Source organism: Callithrix jacchus, chromosome 1, assembly GCF_049354715.1.
Source record: "Callithrix jacchus isolate 240 chromosome 1, calJac240_pri, whole genome shotgun sequence".
NCBI lineage: Eukaryota > Metazoa > Chordata > Mammalia > Primates > Cebidae > Callithrix > Callithrix jacchus.
Window position 1 is genome coordinate 213,330,131 of NC_133502.1, and position 22,719 is coordinate 213,352,849.

General features: G+C 54.0%; 2 protein-coding genes across 31 annotated transcripts in view; one reads left to right on the forward strand and one right to left on the reverse strand.

Annotated features, from left to right (window-relative positions):
* Positions 1 to 3,734, forward strand: part of LOC144578399 (uncharacterized) — a 43,778-nt gene extending 40,044 nt beyond the window's left edge. For 14 of the 17 annotated variants that reach the window (XM_078343256.1, XM_078343248.1, XM_078343253.1 and 11 more), the window contains 5 exons: positions 311 to 406; positions 1,174 to 1,371; positions 1,517 to 1,723; positions 2,023 to 2,175; positions 3,370 to 3,734. In XM_078343256.1, coding sequence (XP_078199382.1) covers positions 311 to 406; positions 1,174 to 1,371; positions 1,517 to 1,723; positions 2,023 to 2,175; positions 3,370 to 3,636 — 921 coding nt within the window. In that variant the 3' untranslated portion in view covers positions 3,637 to 3,734. The remainder of the gene's footprint in view (positions 1 to 310; positions 407 to 1,173; positions 1,372 to 1,516; positions 1,724 to 2,022; positions 2,176 to 3,369) is intronic. The other 3 variants (XM_078343303.1, XM_078343227.1, XM_078343238.1) reach the window with 1 other exon arrangement.
* Positions 1 to 22,719, reverse strand: part of LOC100399449 (cadherin EGF LAG seven-pass G-type receptor 1) — a 40,584-nt gene that overhangs the window by 1,751 nt on the left and 16,114 nt on the right. For 5 of the 14 annotated variants that reach the window (XM_078343378.1, XM_078343375.1, XM_078343368.1 and 2 more), the window contains 3 exons: positions 17,205 to 17,348; positions 14,823 to 15,027; positions 13,092 to 13,937 (listed from right to left, as the gene is read on the reverse strand). In XM_078343378.1, coding sequence (XP_078199504.1) covers positions 13,241 to 13,937; positions 14,823 to 15,027; positions 17,205 to 17,348 — 1,046 coding nt within the window. In that variant the 3' untranslated portion in view covers positions 13,092 to 13,240. Of the gene's footprint in view, positions 1 to 676; positions 1,673 to 1,882; positions 3,061 to 3,610; positions 3,661 to 10,747; positions 11,149 to 13,091; positions 13,938 to 14,822; positions 15,152 to 17,204; positions 17,349 to 20,475; positions 20,590 to 21,899; positions 22,086 to 22,719 lie in introns of those variants that run through there. The other 9 variants (XR_013524135.1, XR_013524134.1, XR_013524136.1 and 6 more) reach the window with 9 other exon arrangements.

A 22,719-nucleotide genomic window follows, 5' to 3' on the forward strand; every position in this document is an offset into this window, starting at 1 on the left:
CGGGGCAGCAGTGAGCAGCTCTGTCCAAGTGGTCTGCCCTGCTTAGGCCAGGACACTTGTTAGTCATCAACACACCCTGGCACCTGGCTTGATTCCTAGCACTTAAATGTAGTTGAGTTTTATAAACATACAATGCTTTTAAGCTGTGGTTTTAGGGGGGCACCAGTCCTGTGAGCTAGAGGAATCCTGGAGGAAGAGCTTTCTGGGGAGGTGGGGCTGGGGAAGGGCTTGAGAGGAGGGTGCCCAGGGCTGGGAAGGATGGTCTTGTGGGGCCGTGGCTGCCTTCAGGTCACATTCTGGATCTTTGTAGCAGGAACTGGCAGCTGCGGATCGTGCCAAGCGCCAGGCCCAGCAGGAGCGGGATTACCTGCTTGTGGACCTGGAGGAGAAGCCGAAGTTTGACCAGGTGTGTAGCCATCCACCCCATCCTTTGCATTTTCTCTCCTTCCGGCACTCAGCCCAAGGCGAGGGCCTCATCAGAGAAAGCCTGGGCTCCCTCGAGACCTTGCCCGGGAGGGGTCGTGCGGGGCCAGCACTTAGAGGACCCCTAGTATCTGGCTTGTTGAGGGGCTTGGGGAGAAGGCCAGCGGAAGAGGGTGTCTTCATGCAGTGGGTTGAGGAGGAACTTTTCCTTTCTGGGTTTTCACATTTTTTTCAGATTTTCTATAATGAACTGTTTTTCTTGTCATTTATACCATTTATTTGTGCATTCATATTGCCTTTTCCAAAAGATCTGCGGGAAGCTGAGGGAGATGTGAACACTGGGGTGGGATAGACATCAAGCATGGAACTGCGGCGGCCGGGTCCAGCCCGCTGCATTTTGGGGAGAAAGCTGGACCGAACACACACACACACACACAATCATTCTTGTGTCATCTCTGGTTGTTGCGCTGTGGTAGTGGGGTTGCGTTTCTGCAGAGACTGTGGGGCCTGTATACTCTAAAGAATGCACTCTTGACTGGGCATGGGCTTATATGCCTATAAGCCCAGAACTTTGGGAAGCCGAGGTGGGCAGATCACCAGGTCAAGAGTTCGAGAGCTGCCTGGCCAACATGGTGAAACCCCATCTCTACTAAGAATACAAAAATTAGCTTGGGCCCAGCTGCTCTGCCCTGCTGGGGGCTGTAGCTCGGAGCCTGTGGGGCTGAGCCTCATGGTGCCCCTCTCTCCCAGCTCCTGGCAGAGAAGACCATCTCTGCCAAGTATGCAGAGGAGTGTGACCGGGCCGAGGCCGAGGCTCGAGAGGAGACCAAGGCGCTGTCGCTGGCCGGGGCCCTGAAGGAAGCCATGGAGCAGAAAGTGGAGCCGGAGCGGCTCAACAAGCAGTTCCGCGTGGAGATGGAGGACATCATGCGCTCCAAGGGCAAGAGCGTGAGTGCCGGGCCTGGCAGCCAGACCTTGGGAGGGGCCCGAGCGGGGTCATCACAGAGGGTCAACGCATACACACGTTCCGGGTCTAGCAGACCCAGGTCCCTGCCAGTCTCTTTGCTCCTGACTTGGGCTCTCTGGGGCTCAGGTCCATGAGCTGAAGTCCAGGTGGCTTCTGGAGCAGCAGGTGGAGGAGTTGAAGACCCAGCTGGAGGAGCTGGAGGATGAGCTGCAGGACACTGAAAACGCCAATCTGCGGCTGGAGGTCAACCTGCAGGCCATGAAGATCCAGTTCGAGCGGGACCTGCAGGGCCGGGACGAGCAGAGTGAGAAGCAGCAGCAGCTGGTCAGACAGGTGTGCGTGGGCTCCTGCTACCCCACGGTGGCCAGGGTTGCCCTGGCTTCACCCAGGCTTCCATTTCCTCCTTCCACCTGGATTGTTAGGGCCCTGGACCACGCCTCCCCTCCCATGTCCCTCCTGTCCGGTCCCCTGTCCCTCGGGTCAGCGACTCACCTTCTTAGAGTTTTTTGAGTCAGTAATGCCCACTGGCTTCCGGAGGCCCCGCAGATTCTGCAGAGGCACCTGGGTTCAGAGCCAGAGCAGGGTCTCTGAGTGGGTCCAGCTTCCCAAGCTGTCAGTGTTCCTTCCTCCAGGTGCAGGAGATGGAGGCAGAGCTGGAGGACGAGAGGAAGAGGCACTCCATGGCAGTGGCCACCCGGAAGAAGCTGGAGATTGACCTGGAGGCGCGCATCGACTCGGCCAACAAGAACTGGGATGAAGCCATCGAACAGCTGCGGAAGTGGCGGGTAAGGGCGGGCAGTGCCCAGCTGAGCCAGCTACATGTGAGGGCTCTGGGGCGGGAACCTGGCAGGGTGGCGCCTCTTGGGAAGGTCCTGGGTGCTTCCAGCCCCATCTCACTAATGGAGACACAGGCTCAGAGGTGAGTGGAAACAATAGTCCAACAGCAAACTTGCAGAACGGTGCATGGCTGAGTACGTGAAACACAGAAGCAAACAGGCAAGTGCAGGCCCAGGCATGGGGGAGTTCAGAAGGCCTCACCCAGTGCAGTATTTAGCATCAGCCGCGTCCTGACGCTCCAGCCTTCTGGGCTGCGGCATGATGGTTCCAAGAAGCAGCCTAGAGTGTGGGATACATACTTGGAAATTTTCACCTCACCAATAATTGAAGAATAATGAACACATTAAAAACAGCTCTGATATGTCATATCATGTAGCAAGAATAACCGTAGGTTTAAAACACATTTGAGTCAGAGTCTTGCTGTTTTGCCCAGGCTGGCGTGCAGTGGCGCAATCTTGTGTCACCACAACCTCTGCCTCTTGGGTTCAGGCGATTCTCCTGCCTCAGCCTCCCGACTAGCTGGGATTATAGGTGCGTGTCTTCATGCCTGGCTAATTTTTGTATTTTTAGTAGAGATGGCGGTTCACTGTGTTGGCCAGGGTGGTCTCAAACTCCTGATTTTGTGGTCTGACAGCCTCGGCCACCCAAAGTGCTGGGACTACAAGCAAGCACCACCATGCCTGGCCTTCATGGGGCCTTTTTTTAAGCATCAGTAGTCAGTATTGGATGTGAATTTCCTGCTGTGTGGTAGTAGGTGCCTGTCTGTGTGAACCCACTGTGGTGTCACCTGTGCACCCGTTGTGGTGTCACCTGTGTACTCGCTGTGGTGTCACCTGTTTAATGAGTTGGAACAAAAGGTGGCATTTTACACTTTTCTGCGTTTCCTGTTGTAACTGTTCCTGTTTGCCTGAACTCTGTGTGCTGCTGTTGTGCATGAAGATGTCTGACCACTATTTTGTGGGAAGATTTCTTTGAGAGCGGTCCTGTCCAGCTGAGCTGTGGCTCCCAAGGCTCCGCCTTGCTTCTGTTTGGTGGGAGCAGCCAGGCGCCTGATTTCCCTCTCACATTTGTTGTGGGATTTGTGTGCTGTGCTGTGGCCTCCCTGGCCAGGCCCCACTGACTCTGCCTCTGCCTCTCCCCAGGCCTGGGGACCTGCCGTTTGCCCCAACGAATGCTCGGACGAGGAGGTGGATGGCAAAGCGGAAGGAGCTGAGGCCAAACCTCCGAATAAGCCTTTTCTCCTTCAGCCTGAGACAGATGGACAGGCGGACACTGCAGCCTCCCCTTCCCAGACCCTGCCGCACACCTCCCCCGACCTTGGGACTGTTGTGAACGTGCCTCCCACCCCCATCCCGTCTCCCTCCAGGCCCGAGGGTAGTTTACCTGCACAGTTGATTCAGCATGGTTAAAAATCTGCCACCTGCACAGATATTCTTGAAAGCAGAAAAAAAGATTTTGTTTTTTCTTTTAATAAATAAAATCCTGAGGCTTTCTCACTGCCTTTCTTTAGAAGAGAGTAGTTTGTCCTCATGGGTCTACACTGGTTGCCGAATTTACCTGTATTCCTAACCGTTTTCTATATGCTGCACTGAGCCTTGCGGCAAGAAGGCATTTTTTTAAAAAGGAAACAAACTCTCAAATCATGAAGCGATACGAAAGCTGCATATGCCTACAAGGCTCTGTATTCAGGGCACAGTTGCTGTCACAAAGGAGCGGGTGGAACTCCCGCCCTCCAACATTTTATATAATAAAAGTCCCTGAGCATGTGTGGCAGCGGTCACCACTGCAGTAAGCTGGTCTACAGATGTTTTCCACCGAGCGCCACAGTAAACAGTGCCATGTGCTACCAGCTGTGTCTGTAGCATTTGTCTGCGGCAGGGGGTCCCCGGATGTGACTGGGCCTGGCTCCTGTGGCCTGTGCCAGCTCTGCATTGTGGCGGAGCCAGACTGGCTGTTGTGTAGGCTGGGCTAGCTGTGGGCAGTTGTGCAGAAAAGGTAAGGTGGAAAGGTGGGCCGGGCCAGATCTGAGGAGGCTGAGTATCTTAGAAACCTTGGTTTAAGGCTGGCATGGTGGCTCACGCCTATAATCCCAGCACCTTGGGAGGCCTAGAAAGGTGGATCACCTGAGGTCAGGAGTTTGAGACCATCCTGGCCCACATGGTGAAACCCTGTCTCTATTAATACAAAAATTAGCTGGGTGTGGTGTGTGCCTGTAATCCCAGCTACTCAGGAGGCTGAGGCAGGAGAATCAGTCTAACCAGCGAGTTGGAGGTTGCAGTGAACCAAGATCATGCCACTGTACTCCAGCCTGGCAACAGAGCCAGACTCCGTCTAAAAAAAAAAACTGGACGTGGTCGTGGCAGGTGCCTGTCATCCCAGGTACTGGGAGGCTGAGGCAGGAGAATTGCAGTGAGCCAAGATTGTGCCATTAAACTCCAGCCTGAGCAATGGGAGCAAAACTCCATCTGGGATAAAAAGAAACCCTGGTTCATTTCAGTTCTGAGCACCTACTAAGTGCAGCACGCTGAGCTTCATTAGGGATAGAGGCACAAAATGGGCCCAGGACCCTAACACGTGGGATCTTTCCTACTCTGAACAACACACCTGCTCTATGGAGGTGCAGCCCGGTGCTGCGGATGCCCAGTGGGAATTGGAAGCTCTTCATAGGACTGACAAAGGTTTTGTTCATCCTTTCAATGAAGCCTGAGCATAAACCAGCCACTTGCTAGGTGGGGGGAGTAGGAGGGCAGTGAAGGCAGATGCCCCTGTGATTGGTTGCAGGGAAGAGGCTTTCCTTGGAGAAGGCTGTGGCATTCTCTGGAATGTGTGCATTTGGCTGGTGGGGTTGCTAGGGAAACCTCGTGCTGCTACACAGGACACCGTTCAGGCCTCCGACAAACCTGTGCAGCCTCTGAGCAGGTGCCCTTTCAGCCCCTGGGCAGGGAGGAGGAAATGACGGGAGAGCTGCTGAGACCGGGCACTGGAGAGCTTTGTGTGCTTCTCTTTCCCTTCAATAACATTGGAGTTTCAGGCTACAGAGTCGGTCCACACTTGTTATACACCACACACTTCTAGGTCAGGTTCCAGCTCCACCACTTCCTGTCACACTGGGCAAGGGGCTTTGCCTCTGTGCTTCTCACCATGGCTCACGTTTCAGGGGTCGGCTTCGGTGGCCTGAGGTTCGAATGCCCTTCTTTCTCCTGGGCACAAGGGTAGTTCATCTGCACTATTGACACAGAATAGTTTAAAAATCTGACGGGGCACAGTGGCTCAGGCCTGTAATCCCAGCACTTTGGGAAGCTGAGGCAGGTGGATAATCTGAGATCAAAAGTTTATGACCAGCCTGGTGGCCAACAAGGTTAAACCCCTTCTCTGCTAGAAATGTAAATTAGCCAGGCGTGGCAGATGCCTGTAATTCCAGCTACTCAGGAGGCTGAGGCAAGAGAATTGCTTGAGCCCGGGTGGGGGAGGTGGCAGTGAACATTGCACTCCAGCCTGGGTGACAAGTGAAACTTAAATGAATGAATGAATGAATGAATGAATAACTGCCACCCAGAGATATTTTTAAAAGAAAAAAATATTATTCTCCCCCTTTCTTGTAGTAAATGATAACATTCCAAGGCTTTCTCACTGCCTTTCCTTTCAAACCATGTTTAGAAGAGTGTAGTGTGACAAGCTCAAAGCAAATATTTGTTATCACCTAATTTGTCAGTGGGATTTAGGTGCTATCTGCTCATTGTCTCCACTGAGTGAGACACCCTGTTGGAGGGAGAATGGCCTTGGTGGAAGCACCTTTCAGTTAACTTCCATCTCCAGATAACTCAAGCAGACAGCACAAAATGCTATTTTTTGGCCAGGCGAGGTGGCTCACACCCATAATTCCAGCACTTTGGGAGGCCAAGGCGGGGATCACCTTAGGTTGGGAGATTGAGACAACCCTGACTGACATGGCAAAACCCCATCTCTACTAAAAATACAAAATTAGCTGGGCGTGGTGGCCCGTGCCTGTAATCCCAGCTACTCAGGAGGCTGAGGCAGGAGAATTGCCTGAACCCAGGAGGCGGAGGTTGCGGTGAGCCGAGATCGCGCCATTGCACTCCAGCCTGGGCAACAAGAGCAAAACTCCGTCTCAAAAAAAAAATGGTAAGTTTATATCTTCCCAGTGAATGGACCTTTTTATAGCAGCACTGTCTCTAAATATCACCGTTCCTCCTCAAGCCGAGTTAGTCTGCTCATGGTATAGAGCCCCAGGCTCACTCCGGCTGGTACTTACCTGTCATCTCCCTTCTCATCATTCTCAACCTTTACGCCTCTTGTAAGCTCCACACGCGGGCTGACTCCGACCTCACTTTACCTTCTAAGCTCTATGTCATGAACAAGGTCCTATCTTTTTTTTTTTGAGACCGAGTCTTGCTCTGTCACCAAGCTCAAGTGCAGTGGCGTGGTCTCAGCTCACTGCAACCTCTGCTGCCCGGGTTCAAGCAATTCCCCTGCTTCAGCCTCCTCAGTAGCTGGGACTACAGGTACATGCCACCATGCCAGGCTAATTTTTTTGTATTTTAGTAGAGACAGGATGATCTTGATCTCCTGACCTTGTGATCCACCCACCTTGGACTCCCAAAGTGCTGGGATCACAGGTGGGAGCCCGAGGTCCTATCTTGAGCTCACTGGCAGGGTGAAGTCACAAGGCTGTCAGGACTAGAACCCTCAGTACAGGGACACAGATTTCCCAGCCATGGCCACCGGTGCCTCACTGGGCTCCACACCAGCAGCTGGACTGTGCCAGCCAGAGTTCTCAGCTCTCCTCACTGGATGCTGCCACCCCCTGGGTGTGCTCTGGTCTCTGCACCTCCCTAGCCTGCTGCCTGGAGGACCTCTCTCCAGCTTTCCATCTCAGCCATCTCAGCCACTTTCCAGGGCAGCCTCTGCTGTCACCCAAGATGGGGAACACCCCTCAGGGATGCTTAGCTGTGGGATCACCAGCTCCAGGAAGGTGGGGACCCAGACTGCTTGTTCCATTCCCCGCTATGTTCCCAGCCCCAGGCACACAGTAGGTGCTCATTCATTGTACAACTACTGACAGTGTGAATGGTGACTGAGGTAAAGGGTTAGATGCACCCAAAGTCACTGTGAATTCAGCAGCTAAAGATCCAATGTGGGTCAGCTCTCCCCATACATAATTTCAGAAAAGGGCCCCGGCCGGGCATGGTGGCTCACACCTGTAATCCCAGCACTTTGAGAGGGCAGGTGGATCACCTGAGGTCAGGAGTTTGAGGTCATCCTGGCCAACATGGTGAAACCATGTCTCTATGAAAAATACAAAAATTAACCAGGCATGGTGGTGCATGCCTGTAATCCCAGCTACTAGGGAGGCTGAGGCAGGAGAATCGCTTGAAACTGGCAGGCAGAGGTTGCAGCGAGCCGAGATCATCCCACTACACTCCAGCCTGGGCGAGAGAGACTCCATCTCAAAAGAAAAAAAGAAAGGGCCCCCCATCTCCCAATAAAGAGGGTGATGAAGTGCTTGGACCTGCTGGTAAATACCACGCCGCCACCCACAGCCTGTGACCTGGCAGGTTCCTCTTGGCCATCTGTGAATCAGAGGTGGTGGCGGCGAGGAGGACGCCAGCCAGAGTGCTTGCACGGGACTGCTAAGGCAGGTGGATCACCTGAGGTCAGGAGTTTGAGACCAACCTGGCCAACATGGTGAAACCCCGTCTCCACTAAAAATACAAGTTAGCTGGGTGTGGTGGGCCTATAATCCGAGCTACCCAAGAGGCTGAGGCAGGAGAATCCCTCGAGCCCAGGAAGCAGAGAGCTTGCATTGAACCAAGATGGTGCCACTACACTCCAGTCTGGGCAACAGAAGGAGGCTCCATCTCAAAAAAAAAAACTAAAAACCCCACAGGCAATTCCTGCATATGCAGAAGGTAAACGTGTCTCCTCCACAGGTGCATGCAATACCTCTTGGACTTCCTCGTAATTCTATCATGGCCTTACGCTTTTGGCTGAAAGACTTACCCTCACTTTACAAAGAAAAGGAGTACTTGTGGTAATACGACATGAATGTAATTTTCTTTGTTCAGCAAAACCTTTTACTGAGCACTGATTAAGCGGCAGGCATTCTCACAGACCCACGAGAGCACGTTCCACATCATCCTTAGATCGCAGCTCTGAGGAGAGTGCGGATGTGACCCTCATCTTCCTTCCAGGTGAGAAAAGCAATGCTTAAAGGAGCTAAACAGGCTGGGTGCAATGGCTCATGCTTGTAATCCCAGCACTTTGGGAGGTCAAGGCTGGCGGATCACCTGAGGTCAGGACTTTGAGACCAGCCTGACCAACGTGGAGAAACCCTGTCTCTACTAAAAATACAAAATTAGCCAGATGTGGTGGTGCACACTTAAGATCCCAGCTATGTGGGAGGCTGAGGCAGGAGAATGGCTTGAACCTGGGAGGGGGAAGTTGCAGTGAGTTGAGATCACTCCACTGCGCTCCAGCCTGGGCAACAAGAGCAAAACTCCATCACATAAAAAGAAGAAAAGCTAAACAACTCGCTGAGCATGGGCGGAGCTTCAGGTTTCAGTTATGGGGACTGGCAGGCTTGATGCTTCAATTGCCATGGCAACGGGCATCTGTACCCTCCTCACCCGTCCTGTTGTTCCTGCTTCACCCTATGACGTGTTCTATCATTACCACCAGCACACAGATGTCCTATGCCCCCTCCACATGTCTCTATCACAGCTCATTAGATGAACTTACTTTTCAAATTTCCAGATCTCTTACTATACTTTTTTTTTTTTTTTAAGACAGGGTCTGGCTGTTGCCCAGGCTGGAGTGCAGAGGCACGATCTCAGCTCACTGCAGCCTCTGCCTCCTGGGCTTAAGCCATCCTCCTACCTTAGCCTGCCAAGTAGCTGGGACTACAGGCACGCATCACCATGCCCGGCTAGATTCTGTATTTTTGGTTGAGCCAGTGTTTTACTATGTTTCCCAGGCTAGTCTTAAACTTGTGAGATCTAGTGATCTGCCTGCCTCAGCCCCCCAAAGTGCTGGGATTACAGCTTGGAGCCACCACACCCAACCTTATTATGCATTTCTTATGGGCATTGAACATGTCTTTATAAAAAAGGCTGGGCATGGTGGCTCACACCTGTAATCCCAGCACTTTCAGAGGCCTAGGCAGGTGGATCACCTGAGGTCAGGAGTTCGGGACCTGCCTGGCCAACATGGTGAAACCCATCTCTACAAAAATACAACAATTAGCCGGGTATGGTGGTGGGAGCCTGTAATCCCAGCTACTTTGGAGGCTGAGGCAGGAGAATCACTTGAATCCAGGAGACGGAGGTTGCAGTGACCTGAGGTTGTGCCACTGCACTCCAGCCTTAGCGACAAGAACAAAACTCTGTCTCAAGAAAAAAAAAAAGAAAAGAAAAATTGTGCTAAAATACACAAGGCATAAAACGTGCCCTCTTGGGCGCTTTGAAGTGTGCAGCCCGGCAGCGTGTGCTCATGTTGCTGTGTTTTCTGTGCTTTTACAAACCAGGACACCTGTCCAGGCCCCAGGCCCCTGGGGCGTTTCTGCATTTACAAGCTCTGGTTCTCTGGTATCTTCTGGAAGGGGTTGTTTACCATATGGGACTGAGCCAGGAAGCCAAGATCAGGCTGGGCCGGGGAGGCCGAGCGCTCATGGCCCTGGGCCTGGAACTTCCCCTCCTGTGGCTCCTTCAATACTCTGGGCCCTGGGTGTCCCTGGGGCCTGCAGCAATACCCCAGGCTCCCTCCACTGGCTCTGGGACTGTTGAGACTCTGGCTTTGGGGCACCCGGACCATGGGAGCCTCAGACTCCCACTCCAGCCTCCTTTCTTCTGCCTCAATTTCAGCTTCCTTGGTCCGCATGTCGCCTGGCATCCTGGCCATGAGAACACCTCCAACCCCGCCCTTATATGAACCAAGTGCACTAACCACTGACCCCCTCTCCAGGCTGGGTCCTGCTGGGGAGTGCCCTCTGCCTGTGAGACGGGGGCACAGGCAGGGCAGCTTCTCATGCACAGTGCACAGAAAGCCACAGCCCTCCTCCAGCCCTGCCTCAGGACTGACTCACCCTTCCAAGAATGTGACAGAAACCAGGGCCACTTCACATCAGAAAACCCTCGGGAAGGACGGTGGTCTGGGCGCCTGAGCCACAGCACGGCCCTGGGGAGGGGCCAGGGGAGGCCACCCAGGCCTCTGGTTCTGCCTCCTAGACACCGAGTCCCCCACAGGCCGTGCCCAGGCTGGCTCCCACCTCCTTCCTGTCTGGGTAATGGGAGGCCAGGACAGCACCCAGGCCACTCCCCAATTCATCTACAGGCCCACAATAGCCGGCTCACATTCCCAGGCCGCTTAAAATGCCAGAGGCTAAACATTAGCCGCCCAGCCTTTTGTCCTGCGGCCCTGCGTGTGGCCCTGAGGGAGCACGCCCACTGTGCCCGGCAGCTGTCACCTCCCTTACAATTAAAGCGGTTGGACAGCGGCACCTTCCAGCAGACCCACTCTGAAGCGAGGGGCAGATTGGGGAGCTCCTCTGAGAGCTTTGGGTCTGTCATCCTAGGGTATAAAGCATAAGCAGGGCTCTGAAAACCCTTGTCACGGGGCTTTGTTATGGAAATCCTCATGGACTCTGGCCAGTCCCAGAATGGTTTTTAACTGGTTGATGTGCTTTGTTCAAAGCACTTGCAGTGGAAGATTTCACTTGAGGAGGGGGCAGACCCAGGGGTAGGCCTGGTGGGCACAGCGGCCACAGGCGGATGCCCACCTCATGCCTGGAGATGTCCATGAGCACCGCGAAGCTGGCTGTGTGGCTGCACTGGCACGTGACGTGCATCCGGTTTCTGGACAGGAGCTCGCATCCCCGGGCAGACCACCCTCCCGTCCCACTGATGCTGCAGATAGAAGAGAGAAGGGGCGGGGGTGAGATGGTTCCCTCCACCCATGAGCCTGTCGGGGGCAGCCTCTGCCCAGCCCTAGGGGCTCACGGGCCACGCTGACCAAACCAAACAGCAGCTACTGTGCATGATGAAAGCCCCGTGTCCTCACAGGCTGCTCACCACCATGTTCCTCACCAGCCCCTGCACTGAAAGTAAGACACCTGTGGCCAGGTGTGGTGGCTCATGTCTGTAATCCCAGCACTTTGGGAGGCCAAGGTGGGTGGATCATGAGGGAAGGAGTTCGAGACCAATCTGGCCAACATAGTGAAAGCCCATCTCTACTAAAAATACAAAAAATCAGCTGGGTATGGTAGTGTGCACCGGTAATCCCAGCTACTCGGGAGGCTGAGGCAGCAGAATCACATGAACGCAGGAGGCAGAGGTTGCAGTGAGCTGAGATCACACCATTGCACTCCAGTCCGGGTGGCAGTGCAAGACTGTGTCTCAAAAAGAAAAATAAATAAAAGCCACCCAATGAAGGCAGGACCATGGGTAATCTCCCTTCCCTCCTGTGTCTTGTCAGGGCCTCCAAGGAGCAGCCTCTGAAGTTCAAGTTCTACGTGTCCTCTGGCAGCAGAACTCAAACGGGGCCGTCTCGTGTCCACCACACGCCCTGCTGCTGGAACCGCCCACTGGGGTTCACAGAGCTGCAATGCACTCCTGTCTCCTTCTGAGGACAGACGCTTTCACAAGAACATCTCGCCTTCCTCTGACACTTGCATCTTCAGATTGAACAATGCTTTATGGGAGCTGCCCAGAAGCCAGGGCCCCATGGGGACTTCCGCTTTCCTGATGGGAAGCCCCAGATAGCAAGCTGTTATGAGGTGTGTCTCAGCTTCAGACAGGGCCCTGCCCTCCCAGACTCTGGAAAAATCACACCACCTCTCAGATCCTTAGTTTGCTCGCCTGTAAAATGGGACGTGAACACTAATATGTCTGCCATGAACTTTACAATCTGGGAATAACAGGTACAGCATAAAGCAGAGAGCAGGGCATTAGAGCCAGAGCTAACTGCCAGGGTGCAGATGAAGGCCCGGGACAGACGGCTGGCCCGACGTCCCTCGTGGTGAAAGGGGCTCCTTTGGTCTCCCCTTTATAAGCCAAGCGCCTATTGCATTCCAGGTGCTGTGCTGGTTGCTCACTAACTAGGACTTGGAAGGCACTTACTAGAAGCAGAAGGATGGGCTGAACAGGCTCCTGGCATGAGCTCGCTCACCACGGCGTGGCCCCCCCACAGCCGCCACTCATGGCTCTCCACTCTGCCCAGAGGAACGGTGGTGGGGGGAGGGGGGAGTGTTCCCACTGCATGGACACCCCCAGATACACAATATTTAGCCGATTTGAGCCTGGGGGTGCTCACGCTCTGACTCCCCAAGTCCTGCATGGTGTCTCCCCTTCCTGGCACTCCCTCCCAGTATGTGGAGACACATCGGGTCTCCCCACCAGCTTGTGCTCCCATCCTCCCACCACTCCCCAGTTCTAGTGTTTTCTTCTAAACAGAGACAGCAAAAGTGAAAATGAACCAGCAGAGTAGAAGCAAGCTCCTGGTAAAGACAGAGCAACTCAAAGAAGTCAAGGCCTCACATAAACCCTGCAGCTAAAAAGGCAAAGTGAAGCACAAACACCACCGGCTCCCAGGAGAGCTGAGCCACGCGAGTCTGAACCCACTCTCACGTGTGGGTGAGAATCAGTCATTCCGCTTTTTCTAACTACAGAACACCTTTCCCTCACTGGAACACACGCTGAAACACAGACTCGGGCGCACCACCTCCCGCCTTCGCCACTCTGCTGGCTGGCTCTCTGATGCTGCTTCTGGTCTGTGCTGTGGCCAGATGTGGCCACTTGGGGGTAAAGCCAGTCCCCAAAGCTGGGCTGTGTCGGCCTCTTGGGCAAGACTAGGATCAGGGGCCCTTGTCTGTTATGGGGACCACACACATAGCTGGGGGTTCCCACTGTCAGCAGAAGGGCTCCTGGGCCCAATCTCTGGGTCTGCCCTCCCGTGTGTGAACAGGTCTCTGTCTTATCCAGCAGTGAACTGGCCAATACACTAGTGTGGCTGCTGCATCTCGGGAGTCCTACAGGTGAGAAGCCCCTTCCTGGGTGTCAACCTTGAGGGATCTCTCTGTGCACCTCCATGTCTGCCTCTCCACGTGTGGGTCTGCATGCACCTGTGTGTGTGCATCTGTATCTGCGCATGTGCATCTGTGGGTGTGCATGTGCGGGTGTGCATGTGCACCTGTGGGTGTGCATCTGTGTATGTGCACCTGTGGGTGTGCACCTGTGTGTGCTCATCTGTGTGTGGGCCTGCATGTGTGTGTGGGCCTGCATGTGTGTTTACATATCTGCATCTCCATGTGCGGGTCTGTGTACGTCTGTGTGTGGGCATCTGTGGGGCTCTGATGCTCCCAGAGAAGCAGAGCAGGAGGCTGACTGCCCCACAAGGGGCTGGAAGGGGAGACACAGACCACAAGGGACCATCCTCGTGGGACGCTCTGCCACTGATCCCCCGACCCTGCGGTGCTCCCTGCCTTGGCAAAGCCCTCACATGGGGATGTGGGACTCCCGGCGCCGCACTTACACCAGGGAGTGGTTCCAGAACACGCAGACGGGCTTGGTTCGCTCCTGTCTCCAGCAGGGCAAACTCCACCAGGACGGGCCTCTCCAGGGGTCTTGGGAGCGAAGCCCCCTCACTGTACACCAGCGTGCTCACCATCGGGGTATTAATGATGGGCCGGTGAGGCAGCCTGAGGTCAAGAAGCCAGAGCATGTGGACAGACACGATTAGGAAACGTTCACTGAAATCCCATACAAACGCCCTGAGGACATGCCACGGATGTGTTCTGGGGAGACAGAATCACACGAAGAGAGCTCAAAGCCGCAAGCCCCACAATGTCTTCATCCCCCTGCACAATGTGCAGGTTTTATCACTGACACAGCCCACAGGGAGATGTGTCATCTTCGGGTCAGAAATTCAAAAAGAAACAGAAGGCACAGGTGTGAAGACGTTACAGCCGAAACAGTTAACGGCAGACAAACAGGTGGTGGCTTAAATGTCCAAAGACAGCAGAATAATGGCAGCTCCCGGGGGTGAATCACCTGGTCACTGAGAACCACGTGATCACGAGGACCCCTGAGTCAGGGAAGTGTCTGGGAAACTGCAGGAGGAGGAAGGGCAGAGGCTCGGGCTGCTCCCACCGAGGGGGCCACAAACCTGCTTCCCGACATCCATCCTTTCCAGCCGGGATGGGCTGAGCAGCTCTAAAGCCCCGGGGCCAGCAGCAGGCACCACCCACGACAGCCTCGGGTAGGGTCTGTGGGGACAGCATGGGGTCCCTCGGGGCACAAGATGGGGTGTATGCTGGGGAGGGGACATTTCTCACAGAAGCACTGGGATAAGCCCAGGCGAAGGATGTATGGTGCTCCAGGGGATGGCATCCAGTGGCAGACCCAGAACCTCCCTCCAAGGGACACCACAGGACAGTGGTCTCTGTCTCTGGGCCAGGGTCCCGGTGAAATGCTGCCGTGAAGACCTATGCTTAATCAAGATCAGAATTTTGACTTGTGGAAGCCTTGGGGACCTGTGAAACGGACCCTCCCCATGTCCCCATGCCCCCATGCTCAGGCCTTACCGAAGGCTTCGGCGGTCTGGGTCATAGTGCTCGGGCAGGAACTGCCCCAGGGTGCGGTAAATAATGACCAGAGTGACGGCGAACTGGCCAGCATCATCAGGGTGTTGCCTCTGCCTGCTGATCAGAGCCTCCCTCTCGGTGCCCGGCCCCGGACGCGTGGTCTGCGGGGTGGTCCTCCGGCTGGCCGGCCTCCCCAGGGGGCCTTCTACAACGTGAGCAGAGCGTGAGGACTCTGGTGGGAACACCTGCATTCTCCAAGGCCGAGGTCAGGGCCAGCAGGCGTTTCTCACAAACCAACAGATGTTCCACTGAAAACAGTATGGCAGGTCCTCAAAAAATCAAAAATAGAATTTACCGCATGGCCCAGCAAGCCCAATTCTGGTTCTACATCCAAAAGATTGAACGCAGGGACCCAGATGCTTGCACACCTACGTTCACAACAGCACCATTCACACAGGCCAAAAGGTGGACACGACCCAGGCATCCGTCAACACGTGAGAGGATAAACACACACGGTCCATCCACACAATGGAATATTACTCAGCCTTCAAAAGAAAGCAAAGTCTGACACTTACCACGACATGGGTGAACCTAGAGGACATTACGCTCAGTGAAATAAGCCAATCACAAAAGAACAAATAATTGCGTGATTCCACCTATAGGAGTTCCCTAGAGGAGTCCAATGCAGAGAAAGCAAGCACGGTGGGCACTAGGGCTGGGGAGGGGTGTTGGTGTTTTGTGGGCTAGAGTTTCAGATCTGCAGGATGAAGAGAGTTCTGGAGGTGGACTGCTTCAACACGAATGTATCTGATATAGTCTGGATGACTGGCCCCTCCAAATCTCACACTGAAATGTGATCAGCATTAGACCTGCACATGGTCAGGGGGTCACAGGGGTGGATCCCCCATGAATGGCTTGGTACCTCCCATTGGTAATGAGCAAGTTCTCTATTAGTTCCAGAGAGAGCTGGCTGCAGCGGGGGGCTAGTCAGTTTCAAACCTCATCCTCTCAGTTTCAGGCACAGCCCTGTATCAGTCACCCCTCTTTTTATGACACGAGATATACCTGACAAAATCGCTTTAGTCACAAGGTTTCCGATTCTAAACGGTCCATTAAGGGGTTTACCTTTTCATGTCCTTTTTATTTTGGGACGTTTTTAGTGATTGTCATGGATCTGTGAAAAAGCACCTTAGGAAAATTCGAAACGTTTATACCGTTTTGTATCACCTATCTCAACCCAGGACTGAGGATTTGTACATACACAGACGGCATTCTGGTTTGGGTTTTGTGGTTGTTTCTTTCAGGGAGGGGAAGGTGACTCTAAAATTTTTATTTCTATTTAAAGGCGGCCTTTCACCCCCCAACCCCCCACACAGGTTCTTTCTCTGTTGCACAGGCTGGGCTGTAGTGGCATGACCACAGCTCACTGCAGCCTCCATTTCCTGGGTTCAAGCAATCCTCCCGTCTCAGCCTCCTGAGTAGGTGGGACTACAGGTGGACACCACCATGCCCAGGTAATTAAAAAAAAAACTTTTTTGGTAGAAATGGGGTATCCCTATGTTGCCCAGGCTGGTCTTGAATTTCTGAGCTCCAGAGATCCTCCCCATGTCAGCCTCCCAGTGTTAGGGTTACAGGTGTGAGCCATCGTACCCAGCTGGCAGCAGCTTTTCACTGCACACCGAAGACCAGTGTACACACAAATTTCAGTTCTGTTTTCTTGTTCACATTATCAGTCACGTGGCTGAGTATCTCTCAGCTGAAATGCGTAGGAACATGTTGGATTTTTGTTTTTGAGACAAAGTCTCACTCTATAGCCCAGGCTGGTGCATCTCAATGCTGCAACCTCCGCCTCCTGGGCTCAAGCGATTCTCATACCTCCACCTCCTGAGTAGCTGGGATTACAGGTGCCTGTCACCTCAGCTGGCTAGTTTTTGTATTTTTAGTAGAGTTTTTGTATTTTTACCATGTTGGCCAGGCTAGTCTCGAACTCCAGACCTCAGGTGATCCGCCCACCTCAGCCTCCCAAAGTGCTGGGATTACAGGCATGAGCCACTGTGCCCAGCCTGGATTTTTTTTTAAGTATTCATACTGATGCTACAATGAGCACTTCCTTCCAGCGTCAGGTTGGTGCTCCAGAAGGTTCAGATTCTGAAGCAGTTCAGATCTCAGGATCAGGGTGCTCAACCTGTACCTAAGCGCTTGTTTGAAACAACCCACAGCCACCAATAGGACCTGGCGCTGGCCAACACTAAGAACACCCCAGCCCTGGATCTTCAGTGCCCAGAACATGGCGTGTTCACCATCCTGGGATGCTGCAGGGGGTCCCCGCTCCCTGAACTCTGGGGGTGTCGAGGGCAGCAGCAGGTTTCTAAGAGCTTTTACCTTTTTCTTCGGGTGGTTTGAAGAAGTCAGCTGGGAAGGAGACAGAGGACTGCAGCTCCCTGGGGAACTCTTCCTGAATGGCGTCGAACCGTGGCACTGTGGCTCCCGTGAAGTTCAACTTGTCAAAGATGTCGACAGCAAGAACTGGGGGGATACTTCCTTTAATCAGACATAACCCCCACAGCTGCCTTGAACCCTTGCTGTTTTCTTTTTTTTTTTGAGATGGAGTTTCACTCTTGTCACCCAGGCTGGAGTGCAATGGCGCGATCTCGGCTCACCGCAACCTCCGCCTCCTGGGTTCAGGCAATTCTCCTGCCTCAGCCTCCTGAATAGCTGGGATTACAGGCACATGCCACCATGCCCAGCTAATTTCTTGTATTATTGGTAGAGACAGGGTCTCACCATGTTGACCAGAATGGTCTCGATCTCTTGACCTCGTGATCCACCCGCCTCAGCCTCCAAAAGTGCTGGGATTACAGGCATGAGCCACTGTGCCTGGTCGCTGTTTTCAAAATGACTACAACTGTCACACTAATTGGCTGGCCTTAGTTATTTATTTAATTTTTTAAAATTAGTATTTTTTTGAGATGGAGTTTCACGCTGTCTCCCCGGCTGGAGTGCAGCAGCGTGATCTTGGCTAACTGCAACCTCTGCCTCCCAGCTTCAGCCACTTCTCCTGTCTCAGCCTCCTGAGTACTAGGATTACACGTGTGCGACATCATGCCTGGCTGATTTTTTGTTTTTGGTAAAGATGGCATTTCGCCATGTTGGCCAGGCTGGTCGCAAACTCCTGACCTCAAGTGATCCACCTGCCTCAGCCTCCCAATGTGCTGGGATTACAGGCACGAGCCACTGTGCCCAGCCTATTTATTTATATTTATTTTTTGAGACCCGGTCTCACTCTCTCACCCAGGATGGAGTGCAGTGGTGCAATCTCAGCTCACTGTAGCCTCAATCTCCTGGGCTCAAACAATCCTCCCACCTCAGCCTCCTGAGTAGCTGGGAATACAAGAGCATGCCACCACACCTGGCTAATTTATTTATTATTATTTTTTCAATAGAGAAGGGGTCTCACTACAGTTCCCAGGCTGGTCTTGAACTCCTGGGCTCAAGCAGTCTGCCCACCTTGGCCTCCCACACTGCTGGGATTACAGGTGTGAAGTACCATGCCTGGTTGACTGACCATCTTTAGAACAGAATCGATTTCCAGCTTCCTGCACCCCACGTGTACATACACCTGTCTGCAGTGAGCCTGGAGGGAGGCAGGACCCATGACACCCACCCTTCTAGAGCCTCACTCCTGAGGGTCTGGAGGACCTGCCTGCTGGACACCCAAGATCATGGCCCAACATCTCCCAAGCCTGGGACCTGGCCCCTGGGAGCAATGGGTGAGTCACTGCAGACTGTCTTCCAAAGACTCCACTCACAGATGAGGAAACAGGCCTAGCTGCTGATTTTTTTTTTTTTTTTTTTTGAGACAGTTTCCTGTCACCCAGGCTGGAGTGCAGTTGCCCGATCTTGGCTCACCGCAACCTCTGCCTCCCAGGTTCAAGTGATTCCCCTGCCTCAGCCTCCAGCGTAGCTAGGACTACAGGCGCGCACCACCATGCCTGGTTACTTTTTCTATTTTTAGTAGAGACGTGGTTTCACCATGTTGGCCAGGCTGGGTCATAGGATTTACCACATGACCCAGCAAGCCCACTTCTGGCTCTACACCCAAAAGTCTAAAAGCAAGGACCCAGATATTTGCACACCCACATTCACAACAGCACCATTCACACAGGCCAAAAGGTGGACATGACCCAGGCATCCGTCAACGGATGAGCTGACTCCCGACTTCACATGATCTGCCTGTCTTTGGCCTCCCAGAATAGTGGAATTACAGGCGTGAGCCACCGTGCCCGGCCAATTTTTTTTAATGTATACTTTTTACTAGGTTTTTTGTTTGTTTGTTTTTGGAGACAGAGTCTTTCTCTGTTGCCCAGGCTGAAGAGCAGTGGGGTAATCTCAGCTGACTGCGACTTTGCTTCCCAGGCTCCAGTGATCTTCCCACCTCAGCCTCCCATGTAGCTGGAACCACAGGTGCATGCCACCACACCTGGCTAATTTTTGTATTTTTTTGGTAGAGACAGGGTTTCACCATGTTGCATGGCTGGTCTTGAACTTCTGGCCTCAAGTGATCCGCCTGCCTCTGAATCTCAAAGTGCTGGAATTACAGGCAAGAGCCACCGCACCCAGATTATCACCTCATGTGCTGAGAGGGCCTAGACCACTCCCTGTGCCTCCAGTAAGGAAGAGGCTGAGTCTCTCTCCAGGAAGGGCCCACTTGTTATAAAATAAAGCTCAGCACTCCACGGAACCACAGGAAATCGGCTGGGGACACCAATGTCCAAACTGAGCCCCGTCCTGTGTTTCAGCCATGAGAGGAGTCCCTGTCACTGAAGGTCCCACCTGTCACAGACACAGCTGTAGTCCTCCCAGGCATTGTGGCAGTGGCTGTGGGGGGGACAGGGGCTTGAGGTACAAGGGTCCTCCACATCACAGCCGTCCTTCACCCTGACCTTGAGGGCGTTGTTCATGTTCAGGGTGGCCACATTGGTGGGCATCCCCCCCATCCTCACTCCCTGAATCAAGGAAAGGGTGTTGGGATGGGAGAAGCCCAGAAAAGTGAGGAGGGGCTAAGGGAACTCAGAGGTCTCTCTGGTCACTTGCAATGCATTCATTGGTGACACCTCATTTAGCTATAGAGCTGGGACAGGCAGGGTTGTTCCTTTCACTCCTGGTAGCCGGAGTGCAGTGCAGAGCTGGGCAAGGAGCTCAGAGGGCATGCTGGCCAGATCTCCTGGGGTGTGCAGTTGGGGTGTGAGGAGTAGATGTCCCTGCTGAGGGGGCTGAGAGCTGAGTGACTCTCAGAGCAGCTCCTCTGGCTGGAGCTGGAGCACCTGGCTCCATGGCATAGGCATGGGGGCCACTTGGGTGCCATGTGGGGTTGAACTGGGTAGGCTTGATTCAGGACACTTTGTGAAGGCAGAGGGGCAGGTGGCTAACATGGCATGGCAGTGAGGAGCTGTGGGGGCCAGGGACATCCCCCATGCCGAGGGGAACTGCAGGGGGATGGGTCTAAAGAGGAAACAGGGGCTGTTAAAGTGGGGGTGCCAATCAGACACATTGTCTGCTCACTGAAAGCTAACAGGTTGACTGATGGCACCAACTGCAGGGCTGGCAGCCTCCGAGCCGCCTGTGAGGGGCAGCCCCCACCGCTCCCATGTACCTGCATGCAGCCTCGGAACCCACGGCACACGGACACCTTGTCTTCAGAGGCGCCCCCGACCACCATGCTCCTTATCGTCAGCCCGGGAAGCATGCGCCCGATATCTGCCCTGCTCTGTGTGGAGAGAGGGGGCAGAGCTCTGGGGGCTGCGTCCACCATCCTAGAAACATCTTCCAGCTGGGAAACCACGTGGGAAGCCTGAAACAGAGGCTTCAACAAACTCCCCAGAGCCTGAGGACATCCGGGCCTCCGAAGAGAGAGCTGGGCCCAGCTGGACAGCGTGGCTGGCTGTGACGACCAGGGCGAGGGGACTAGGCCAGAGGATGGCGTCCAGGTCCCAGCCCAGCTGAGGCAGCCGGTGAGGGAAAGTGCATAACTCTCCTGCCTCTGTGAAGGGCGCAACCCTAAACCAGCCACGCTGGAGCATCAGGAAGACTGCGGGGGCGGAAATCCGTTCACCCATGAATACTGTGGGAACCCAAGAGTGTCTGGGCTGAGCTCCTGTCCCAGAAAGGCAGGTGCCTGGAACGCACCCATTTATTCCCAGGTCTGTGTTGTAATGTGAGCCTTGGCTCCAAGAGCTCTTGGAAATCCCAGGGAGCCCCCTTCAGGTGTGTGAGCATCTCATAGACAACATCCTGGGTTACCTGCCTGCGAACTGTGGAAACCCAGTCTGGTTCCGTAAGTGTTCTGAACACTGCCTGGGACCACGCCACCTGCCTGCCTGGGACATGTGGGGCCCCCTGGTGTCTCCCAGCCCTGTCCAGGACCTGGGCCTTATTGCTCTCCCAGCTTTGCTCCCCATCCATACTCTTGAGGGCACGGACCCTGGCATTTCTTTTTTTTTTGAGATGGAATCTCGCTGTCGCCCAGGCTGGAGTGCAGTGGTGCAATCTCAGCTCACTGCAACCTCCGCCTTCCAGTTCAAGTGATTCTCCTGCCTCAGCCTCCTGAGTAGCTGGGACTATAGGCACGCACCACCACACCCGGCTAGTTTTTGAATTTTTAATAGAAATGGGGTTTCACGTTAGGCTGATCTCGAACTCCTGACCTCATGATCCACCCACCTAGGTCTCCTGGGCCCTGGCATGTTCACCTCAGTACCCTAAAGACACAGTGCTGAGGCTGCAGGCATTGCTCAAGATGGCAAGGCTGAAAGCAACCACGGCTGAGGGCGCCGACAGCACTGTGATGAGAAAGGCCGCTGGAGGAAGCTGCCCGTAGGAGGGCCGCATCTGGGTGGAGGAGGTGAAGATGCCAGTGGCCTCAGCAGAGGGCAGAACAGAAGCCCACTGAGGGTCCCAGAAAGTGCCTCCCCACATCCACAAGATCTCTGGCGGGTCCTGGCACATTAAGGGGTCATTCTGTTTTTCCATGGGCCAGAGGAAGGGTCTGTCCCCAAAGGAGGGCAGGTGCCAGCTCACCTGGTCCATCCCATAGTCCAAGGTCATGGTCACCAGGTGCTTCATTTCACTGTCCTCATTCACGTTCTTCAGTTCGATCAGCAGGTGGTGCCATTCCCCTTAGGCCACCCGTAACCCGGACAGCACCATGGAATCCACGCCGGAGGGCCCGTGGGACACCTCGAACTGGAGGTGGCTGCTGAGGATCTGGAGCAGGAAGAGCCGCACCAAGCGATTGGTACAACAGCAGTGGAAGAGATGACGGGGTGCAGTTGCTTAAATGAGGACGCTGTGAAAGTCGCCTTGTGATGCTCACATCAAAGACGAGCGCAGTGGCTCATCCCGGTGATCCCAGCACTTGGGGAGGCCGAGGCGGGTGGATCACGAGGTCAAGAGATCGAGACCATCCTGGTCAACATGGTGAAACCCCATCTCTACTAAAAATACAAAAAATTAGCTGGGCACGGTGGCGCATGCCTTTAATCCTAGCTACTCAGGAGGCTGAGGCGGGAGAATTGCCTGAACCCAGGAGGTGGAGGTTGCGGTGAGCCGAGATCACGCCATTGCCCTCCAGCCTGGGTAACAAAAGCGAAACTCCATCTCAAAAAAAAAAAAAGAAAAAAATAGCTGGCAAAGTTGTTCCTTGTTCCTGTTGCCATTAACACTCATCGGAACTGCACGTCTCATTCTACGGGAAAAGCATCAATCCCTGCACGGAGGTCAAGCAAGGCAAGGGCCAAGAACAAGACCCGTTAGGCTTATAAGTTCTGGGAACCAGCTCGATTCAGGTAAGTATTTGGCTCTTATTTTTGGATGTAAATGTTATACTTTATAAGACAAG